The sequence below is a fragment of the Ursus arctos genome, unplaced genomic scaffold (genome assembly GCF_023065955.2).
Source record: "Ursus arctos isolate Adak ecotype North America unplaced genomic scaffold, UrsArc2.0 scaffold_12, whole genome shotgun sequence".
In the NCBI taxonomy this organism is placed as follows: domain Eukaryota; kingdom Metazoa; phylum Chordata; class Mammalia; order Carnivora; family Ursidae; genus Ursus; species Ursus arctos.
Window position 1 is genome coordinate 72,020,142 of NW_026622786.1, and position 9,647 is coordinate 72,029,788.

The 9,647-nt window shown below is 64.5% G+C and overlaps 1 protein-coding gene across 1 annotated transcript; it reads left to right on the plus strand.

Moving 5' to 3' along the window:
* Positions 1–56: 56 nt before the first annotated feature.
* Positions 57–9,123, plus strand: CLDN19 (claudin 19). The gene is made up of 5 exons (XM_026498341.4): positions 57–4,990; positions 6,188–6,352; positions 6,463–6,547; positions 8,169–8,321; positions 8,986–9,123. The coding sequence occupies exons 1-5, from the start codon at positions 4,768–4,770 to the stop codon at positions 9,032–9,034; spliced, it is 675 nt and encodes a 224-aa protein (XP_026354126.1). The 5' UTR covers positions 57–4,767; the 3' UTR covers positions 9,035–9,123.
* The last annotated feature ends 524 nt before the right edge of the window (positions 9,124–9,647 follow it).

Consider the following 9,647-nt stretch of genomic DNA (forward strand, 5'->3'; position numbering starts at 1 on the left):
CGGCTGCCTGCTCTCACTTGGTAAACGCTGCCCCAGCGCGGCGTGAGGAGGCCTGGAGTGGGAGCCGGCGTGGCCGCGGCCTCTGCAGCCTCGGGCCGGACACTGGACCCCAGGCACCTCGGACTTGTCCTCTGTAGAGCGGGGATCCCAGGCCTCACTCTGACCGCCTTCTGGGTGGATTCAGTATCGGATATGACAGCACTTTGTAAACTGGAAAGCTCTGGATGAATGGTGGGGATTACGACTAATCCGAGTCCGGCAGCCACCGGCCGGCCCGCAGTGCTCTGGCCTATTGCCCCCGCGTCAGCCGCGTGCGTCCTGCGCTGCCGTCCGGCCTCGGAGGCCCTAGACCCCAGGAGAACCACACCTCTCGGAGACAGAGCGAGCACAAGTGAAGATTCTGCCCCTCTGGCCACAGGCCCATCTCCCCTCCTGGGCGTGAGATGCTGTGGGTGCCGAGTTCGGGAACCTGCACTCTGGGTCCTCCCCTAGTCAGTAGTGGTTGACTGCACACCAGCTCGGTGCCTGCTGCGGGATCACGCTAGCAAACAGAGCGAGTCCCTGCCGTCCCAGAGCTGCTGTTTAGTAGGGGGACAGGCACACGTGTGTCCGTGTCTGTGCGTGTGCGCGTGCTCACACGTGTGGGTACGCCTGCGAGGTGGAGAAGGAAGCCAGTCAGGCCCTGAGGAGGGGCGGAGCAGCAACGAGGCTGACGTGGCACGGAGTGGGCAGGAAGGGGACAGCCAGTGTGGTCGGGGTCTCGGGGGCCTCGTCCGTCACCGTGGGCACGTGGGCTCCGCCTCGGTGAGACAGCAGCGGAGTGACAGCCTCGGTGAAGGGTGTGTGTGGAGAAGGGGCTCTGGGGCAAGCACAAGTCGAGCAGCGGCGGGCGAGGCTGCTGCGGTCCCCAGGGGGAGAGGAAGGTGGGCGGAGCGGGGTGCTGGCCGTGGAGGTAGGGGCTCGTCCCAGGAGCTCAGCCCTCCGTGGGGACAGAAGGACACGCTGGAGGGAGATGAGAAGTAGGGGAGCAGCCGCTCTGAAGCTGGAGACAGCAGTGTGTGAGCACGCTCAAGGGCAGGACCCCACGGGGACGGTCACTCCTTTGCTAGTCACCGGCCATCGTGTCGTGTTTGGTGACGCGCTTGCCGTAGGGAGAGAAGACGCAGCGCTGGAGAGGGCGTGAGCTCTGCCCCCAGGCTGAACTGGGCGAAGCTCACTTCCACCCTCGGGTCTGTGAGGCCGGAGTGCGTGTCCTCCCCGCCATGTGGGATTCTGGTCCTTACGGCCCAGGACGCCCGACTGTAGTAACGAGGGAATGCTCGGAAAGCACGGGCACAGTGCTCAGCACGCACCAGCTACGCCACAGAACAGAAAACTACGTCAGCCTGATGCTGGTCCTCCAGAAGCTTCCAATCCAGGCAGACGACCTTTACAATTTCAACGTATGCTAACCGCACAGAGCTGCCCCGCTGTCTCAGCTGAACTCATGAAAGGCCAAACATTCTCCGTGTCCCCGGGGCTGGGTAAGTGCACGTAATGAGGGCCGGCTAGTCGTCCAGGCTGCTGGCAGGCTCTCGGCAGGGGTGTTTGGGGAGGAGGGGGCATCCCCAGCAGCTGCACCCCCGCGCCAGGTGACGTGGGGGACCCAAAAGTGAGGCTGGTCATCGGGCCTGGAGGTGCTTACAGTCCCGGCGAAGGACGCAAACACGCCGAATGCTACGAGCGAGCGAGCGGAAAGAGGCGCAGAGCATTACGGGGCGGCAGCTCAGGGCGCCTGGCCCCGCCTGGACACCGCGGGTGGCTGCTGGCACGGCTTCCCGGCTGTGGCCTGAGGCAAGTCCTCTCCATTCCCCGCCTGTGGTTCCACAGGAGCGTGAGCCTGAGTTGCAGGGCGGTAAGACCAGCACCGCCCCCGAGCCCCCAGTGTTTCAGGCGGTGGCTGCAGCGTGCCGGATGGTCCCCAACGGCGTCAGACCCTCCCAGCGGGCAGTGGGAGCGGCCGGGGAGACAGCTCCAGGACTTCACTGGGACGGGGGCAAAAACATGGCATCCCCAAACCGGTCGATGCTCGGCACACGTGGCTGAGCCTGGCTCTCTGCCGGGAGCTGCTGGGCAGGAAGGGGCTGCGGGTCTCCAGCCACAGGCAGCGCGCCCGCACCCGGGAGCCGAGGGCACAGGGGTCTCGCCCAGGAGGGAGTCTTTGCGGAAGAGCCTTCATTGCCAGCCACATTGCCTCAGGCACAGTATGCTTCCAAAAGCACTTGAACCCATTATTTGATCCTGTAACTCCCTCATGACCCAGACAGGGCCAGTGCCATTATCCCTCTTTTACCTCAGAGAGGCTAAGGGACTTGCCTGATGTCACAGCTAGAAGCTGCTTGCAACACACGCGAAGGCACTTGTCAAACCAGAAGTGCGGCGGTCCCACGTGGTTCCCGTCAGCTCCAAACGGAGGCTGGGCTGGGTGCCTGGGCTGTCCTGCTCTCCCCACATGCCTGGGAGTCACTGGACTGCAGGGGACCGCAGGGGCAGTAGGGAGCTCCCCCCAGAAGCGAGATCTGAATTCCAAAAGGCTTTGGAATCTTGGTGAGGGAAGGCCCCTCAGGGTAGGAGAGGATATTTTGACAGAACAGGCTGGAAACCTCAAATAACAAAGACGAGGGTTACCCAGAAAAGCTTCAGAGGGGACATGAGCCCCATTCTGGGCCATAAAGTGGCTCTGGGGCCCCAGTGCGAGGGAGGGATGCCCTGGACGGAGGGACGTCAGGCATCCTGACATCTCTAAGGTCTCAGCGCCCCCAGACTTTGCTCCTGGGGGCAGCTGTGTGACCTTAAGTGGCTCCCTTCCCCTCTTTGGCTCTCAGCCCCCTCATTCGTCAGAGGCCTCCTCGGAAAGCAGGGTGTGGATGAATGTGGCGCTAGGGCACAGATCTGCTGCGTCCTCTGCCCAGGTAGGTTACCTCTCGGCCTGCCCACCACCAACGGCTGCCTTGAGGACCGCACGGTTCGTGCGCAGAAAGGGTGTGCACCGCGTTCCTAGGAGTCTCCGCTCTGGGCTCCGGCCATGTCCTCTCTTCCCCCTGATTGTAGGTCTCCGAATGGCCTGTGATAGAAGAGGGATCCATACTCAGGACTGACTTCTCAGACAACTGTTCTAGGCCCCCTTTGAATTTGGGGACCCTGGGGCCATCCCAGGAAGCAGGTCTGTGTGTCCATGGATCCACGTGGCTCGGGCTTTCCCAGCGCAGAGGGGGCCCAGTGTTTGCCCCTTGTGCGGAACCGCAGGCCAAACAGCGCCCACCCCTGCCCCCGGCTGCTGGAGCTGCAGGCCATACCAGGGGCCCACGCCCTGGGCGGGTGCACAGGGCAGCCATTGTCCGTGCAGTGCCTGGCACACTCTCGTTTGCATAGCCACGTGAAGAATGCAAGGGAGCAGGCTGGGGACGGAGTCTCTGCAGAGGGGGGCCCGGGCTGTGGGGGAGGAAGCCTACGGGTGAGGGTGGGGGGTCAGCCGCCAGACCCTGCTTTCCCCCACTGTGGTCCAGGAAAGGCAGGTGGGCCGCTGGGGATGGAGGGGGCAGCCAGGGGCTGGCCGGAGTGGGAGCAGGACTGTGACATTCCCTCTGCACCCACGCCCGGTGGAGCCCATGGGGCCAAACTGAACGTGAGGGGATTGCTAATGAGCTCGAGGAGAGTTAAATATTCCCCTGCTCCAGAGGGCTGAGCTGGGATGGGAGCGAGAAGGGGAAGGCGGGGCGCTAGGAGGGGCCGCTTGAACCCTAGGAATGTGCAGAGGCCACGGCTCCCCATCAGGCCGTTCTGGAGCTGGGGGCCAGGGCCCGGGGCCTCCAGCCCCAGCAGGAGCTGCTAAGCCAGCCAGCAAGGGGATTAACGGCGCTGAACAGTCTGCCTTCCTTCAGGTCGACGCCAGAAGGTCAGGGCTGTCTCCCACCTCCCTGTTCAGGCCCCTTGCTGGCTGGCAGCCAGGTCTGGCCCAGCCTTGATGCGGTCCCTCTTCTGCCCTCCTCAGATCTCAAACAGACCCCACAGTGCATATTCCCTGGCCTGGCCTCCTCTGCTTTTGATGCATATGGCCGCCCAGAACCCGGGACTCCCTCTCCCCAACATCCAGCCCACTCTCTCCACATCTGGCCTCAGAGCCCTCTCCAAAAAGTTCTCCCTGATGTCTAACTCTAGTCTTACCTGCTGCAAAGTAGAATTCCATTTTCTTTCTGTCCTACAGTCAGAGGACAGAACACCCCAAAGGGCAGGTCAGCCATGCAATAGCAAAATCCATCCTCTCAGGGCTGGCGCTTGAGCAGGAATTAGAATTGCAGGACACTTGCATGGTTCCTAAAGGGGGTTCCCTGGCAGGAAGGCCCTGAGGGCAAACAGGGTCACTCCTCCCAGCCCCTCCCCCTCCCTATCCCTGGGAGGTGGGGCAAGGGCACCCACCTGGGCCGTGGCCCCGCCCCCCGCCCCCAGGAGCTCTGCTGGGGACCCTGCCCTGGCTTAGGCAGCTGCTGTGGGCGGGCCCCTGGCCTTTCCAGCCCCTGGGCCTCCCCCTGCATTCTAGAGCCCAGAGCCGCTGCCTTTGCTGCTGCTGCTGCCGCTGCTGGGCTGCCACCTCTCCTTCTCAGCCTCTGGCTACTCGCTGCTCCCCCAACCCCCACCCAGCAGTTCCTCTTACCTGGCCATGATCCCCGCCGCCCCAGGGACCCTGGCCCAGCCCTGAGCCCTGGAACCTCCAGCCGCCTCCCCTGGGCCATGGCCAACTCAGGCCTCCAGCTCCTGGGCTACTTCCTGGCCCTGGGTGGCTGGGTGGGCATCATCGCCAGCACAGCCCTCCCGCAGTGGAAGCAGTCCTCCTATGCGGGCGACGCCATCATCACGGCCGTGGGCCTCTACGAAGGGCTCTGGATGTCCTGCGCCTCCCAGAGCACCGGGCAGGTGCAGTGCAAACTCTATGACTCACTGCTCGCCCTGGAAGGTAGGCCTCCCTCCAGCTGGGTTGGGAAGGTGGGATGTCGGGGAAGGGGAGGTCCAGAGCAAGCTTGCCCACAGCCGGCCACCTGCACTGGGCTCCATTCTCCAGCCCCCTGCGCCCGTGCGCTTTTGAAAATCCAGGCCAGCCTGGCGCTCCGTGGAGGGCAGGTGCTCTAGGCTCTGGCAGCCACGGTCCAGATCCTGGCTCTGCCACTATCACCCTCGAGGAGTCGCTACCCCTCTCTGTGTCCTAACGTCCTCATCTGCAGAGGGGGGCACTAGGACTTTACAGGACTGTGGAGGCTTAGATGAGGTAGAGGAGTGCCTGGCACTCAGGTCCCCTCCACCTCTCCCCATACTCTGTATGCAGACAGCTGTGCACACACACCTCCAGGCCAGGCCTGCCACCTAGACAACATGCCTCCATTTGGGTGTGCCCACACACACACACACACACACACACACACGCCTGTGCACACAGGTGCTTGGGCACATAGGTCCCTCTCCTTCTCCTGGGGTGTGCATTTGAACTTGACAAGTTGGCTTGTAAACAGGAACCACTGCAGCTCCGTCCCCGGCTCAGGGCCGACCCACCCACCCCCTGCCCAGGGCGGCGCAGGCCTGAGCCGGGCCGCTATCACACGACCCTCCCCCACAACACCGTCCAGGCCGGTCATCTGGTCTCCTTCAGGAACCCAGCTCCCCTGAGCTGCCCGCGGCCCAGGACTGATCAGGTGTACGGCTGCCATGGGTGACCCAGAGGCAGAGGGGAAAGTGACCAGGAGCCAGAATGGCTGATGGGGAAGGGGTCCCTGCCTGAGAGCCAACTTGGGGCTGAGCCGGGCCTCAAACACCCTCGCTCCCTCCTGCTGAATCGGCCAGGCCCTGGGAGGAACTGACCCCGCTGCTTGGGGGGGTGGGCCGGGCCCCAAAGGGAGTCCCACCGCCGGAGAGCTGTGGACGGGAGAAGTAACACTACCCTGGCACCGTACACACCACCTGGAGGAACCTGCAGGGGTAGTGACCAGCGGGAGTAGAGGTGAAGCTCAGCCCCACACCCTGTCCTCACGGTCCCCTCACACCTGCTGCAGGCAGCTGCCCAGGAGGAGCTTCCGGCCCCTGCCCCAGCCCCTTCCCTGCCGGGCTCCTCCCACCCACCCACTTCTCCCAGCGCCTGCTCAGTGCCCCCTGCTCTGCCCAGGTCACATCCAGTCAGCGCGAGCCCTGATGGTGGTGGCCGTGCTCCTGGGCTTTGTGGCCATGGTCCTCAGTGTGGTCGGCATGAAGTGCACTCGGGTTGGAGACAGCAACCCCATCGCCAAGGGCCGCATCGCCATCTCTGGGGGTGTCCTCTTCCTCCTGGCAGGTCAGTGTTCCTGGCTCCCTGTCCGCCATCTTGGTCATGGCAGGTGGCCCCGCTCTGGGTGGCCAGCCGGGGGCCAGAGCAGAGCTGAGCGCTCCCTCCTCCGTCCTTAGGCCTCTGCACTCTGACAGCCGTCTCGTGGTACGCCACCCTAGTGACCCAGGAGTTCTTCAACCCCAGCACACCTGTCAATGCCAGGTGAGTGCCAGGGCGTGGCTTGTACCGGAGCGAGCTGGGCCTCCCGCTCTGCTGCCTTTGTGCAGTGGGGCATGTGGAGGGAGATGGAGGGGCGGGGAGCCGCGGGTGCTGTCCCTGAGAAGCTGCTGGAGTGGGGAGCCAGGCAGGGCGTGGCCGAGCCCTCTGAAGAGGCGAGCGTCCTGTGGAAGACACCGCAGGAGCTCAGCACCCTGGATCCGGGTTGAAATCCCAGCTCCGTGTGTGCTGGCTGTGGGAAGGGCGAGTTCCTGTCAAATGGAGCTGGGACCCAAGGACCCAGCTGACGTGGTTGTGAGGGCTCAGTGAGATGTTGCAGGGAGGACTCGGCACAATGCCAGAGCCCCAGAGAGCACTCAGTAAGCCCCTCGCTGTGACTCCTGCCCAAGGCGGCAGGTGCATTGGGCTGGGAGATGGAGACTTGACAGGGGCAGATGGGGGCCTTACAGCCAGAGGAGGATTTGGTCCCCATCCTGGGGTGGGAGGCAGCCAACAATCCTCCTGGCTGTGGCATGCAGCATGGTGGGGAGAGGTTCAGAGATATTTAGGAGCTAGAATGGCCGAGACTAGAAGGGACTGTAAGGATGAGGGTGGGAGGGCGGGATAGGGGGTCTGTGAAGAGCCTGGGCCCACCTGGCTCCACCCCCGACCTCTCAGCTGTGCAGGAGCAGAGGATGGGACAGTCTCAACCCCAGATATCCCAACAGACCTTGGGCCCTGGGTTGGAGGGAGAAGGGCTATCGCAGTCAGGAGGGCCGGCTGGAGAAGACAGAGGTGTGGCGGGGGAAGAAAAGGAGGCCACGGGCATGGCGAGCGTTCCCTGGGGCTGGTGGCTCTCGCCACAAAGATCTCCAAGCACGAGGCAGCTCAACTCAGAGACAGATGCGGGCTGGCCCTCCTCCCTGTCCCTCCCTCCCCCAGGCACCTGGTATGCAGGCCCGTGCTGGGCCCTGGGGACACGGCCCAATCCGTGCTGTCCACCCTCGAGGCGCTCCCGAGGGAGCCAGGCAAGCGAGGAGCTGAAGGCCCCCCAGGAAGAGTCAGCGGGAGGCACAGCAGGAGGGGTCAGGGAAAGCCCCGGGTGGGACGCGGCCGCTGGGGTGGGCCCTGAAAGCGGAGGAGCGGAGGAGGCGCAGAAGGGGGGACGCTCCGGGAGGGGGCGCCTCCAGCAAAGGCACGGAGGCGGGGAGCCCGGGTGGGGGGCGGGGTGCCGCAGAGAGGCAGTGGGGGTGTGCAGGCTGGCGGTGGCCGCGGGGAGTTCCGTGGGCCGGAGGCGGACTGAGACAAAGGTGGCAGCGACTGCCCTGCCCCTCCCCACGGGACTCGGCAGCCCTCCGGGACCCCCGCCTCCGGCCGGAGGGGGAAAGGGGCCCAAGTCTGTGCGGAGCAGGCCCACTGCAGGGACCCCTGGGTGGTGGTGATGTGCTGGGTGGAAGGCGGGAGGAGCGATGGGCGTGCCGCCGAACTTACCGGAGGGACCCAGGAGCCTTGGGAGGCCCCCAGTCCCCGCTCCCCACAGCCTGCACGCCCCCCGCCCCCACGTGGGGGTCCCTGGGGAGGGTGGGCTTGCAGCCACACCTGATGCTGTCCTCCCTACCCCTTGCAGGTACGAGTTTGGCTCGGCCCTGTTCGTGGGCTGGGCGTCCGCCGGCCTGGCCATACTGGGGGGCTCCTTCCTCTGCTGCACCTGCCCGGAGCCTGAGAGAGCCAACAGCAGCCCGCAGCCCTACCGGCCTGGCCCCTCGGCTGCGGCCCGAGAGTACGTCTGAGCCCCGCACTCCTCCGGCCCCTGCAGCACCCTGGCCAGGGCCAGTAGGGCACAGCGCGCCCCGCGAGCTCGGTTCCCAGCCCGTAGGTGCACACGCGTGTCCCGGTACAGGAGTGGACCCGTCTGCACAGCGCACGGGCACCAGCACGTTTCCTGTCCAGGTGCCGTCGCTTTCCCAGGACGGCTTATTTACTCCCCGCAGGGCGACACGAGTGTCTGCTCTGTGCTGGGCCCTGGGATCACAGCCACGAAGACGACCCTTGGTGCCCCATGCCCTGGGGTGGCCGGAGCCTTTCCCCTCCGCAGGCTGACAGGCTCCTCACAGCAACCTCATGCAGGGGGCAGTGCCAGGATGATGAATGTCCCCCTTACATGCGAGGAAACAGGTTCGGGGAGACCAAGAGGCTTGGCCCACTGTTTCTGAGTTCAGGTCTCAGGCTCTGCCGGTCTGCCCAGCACCTTGTGGACACCCACAGGCATGGCTAGGCCAGCACGCATCACACCTGCCCCCAGGAATGGGCCCCAGGGAGGGCTGCCGTGGGGGCCTGGGTGTGACTGCGCCGGTCAGTCCCTGCGTCTGGACCCACACCGCACAGCCCCTGCCCCCCCCCCCTGCTCACCCCACTAACCAGCTCTCCTCTCTTTTGACTTTCAGACCAGTTGTTAAGTTGTCCGCCTCCACCAAGGGCCCCCTGGGTGTGTAATGTCCAGGTCCCCAATTTGACTGTCCCCTGCCACACCTGGACTGTGTGTTTGTTATTTTTTGGAAAGAGAAGTGAACATCCAGCCCCAAGTGTGGTGTCATTTGATGTGTCCCTGGCATGGCTACAGTGGGTCCTGGCTTGGAGAGGCCAGAGCTGGTCCCTGGGGTCTTCGGGCGTAAAGATGGGGAGACAGACCTGCAGGGTGGGTTACACGGCACACCCCATGCTGATCGGGGCTCCGGTGACCTCCCTAGCCTGATTCTTACCTCAGAGCCGGGGTGGGGGCACACGGGAGAAGCTCACCACATGGAGAAGGACCGTAGGGCCTTTCAGCCACTCCGATTGTCCTGAGCAAGGTTGCAAGTCCCTAATGCTGCCCCTTCCTCCACACCCACCCTTCCTCCTCTCCAGTCTGCCGAGATCCCCCTCCATCCCTGCTCTGGATCTCGTAGAGAGGGGCGGCCTCAGGCTGCCTGCCTGTGGCCAGCGCCCCGTCCTTAGGCAGAAGGGTGAGGTCCCCGCTGGAGGGGCTTTCAGTCGTGAAGTAAGATACACCTTAGTATGGAAGGAGGAGCCGTCCTCAGAGAGATGTAGGGAAGATGAACCCCCATCA

What these genes read in the sequence shown, in the direction of transcription:
- CLDN19 (XM_026498341.4), top strand. Translation starts at nt 4,768, where the DNA reads ATGGCCAACTCAGGCCTCCAGCTCCTGGGCTACTTCCTGGCCCTGGGT. An exon ending in TGTCCTCTTCCTCCTGGCAG is followed by an intron (nt 6,353 to 6,462) that starts GTCAGTGTTCCT and finishes CTCCGTCCTTAG; the next exon opens with GCCTCTGCACTCTGACAGCC. An exon ending in CCCTCGGCTGCGGCCCGAGA is followed by an intron (nt 8,322 to 8,985) that starts GTACGTCTGAGC and finishes TTTGACTTTCAG; the next exon opens with ACCAGTTGTTAAGTTGTCCG.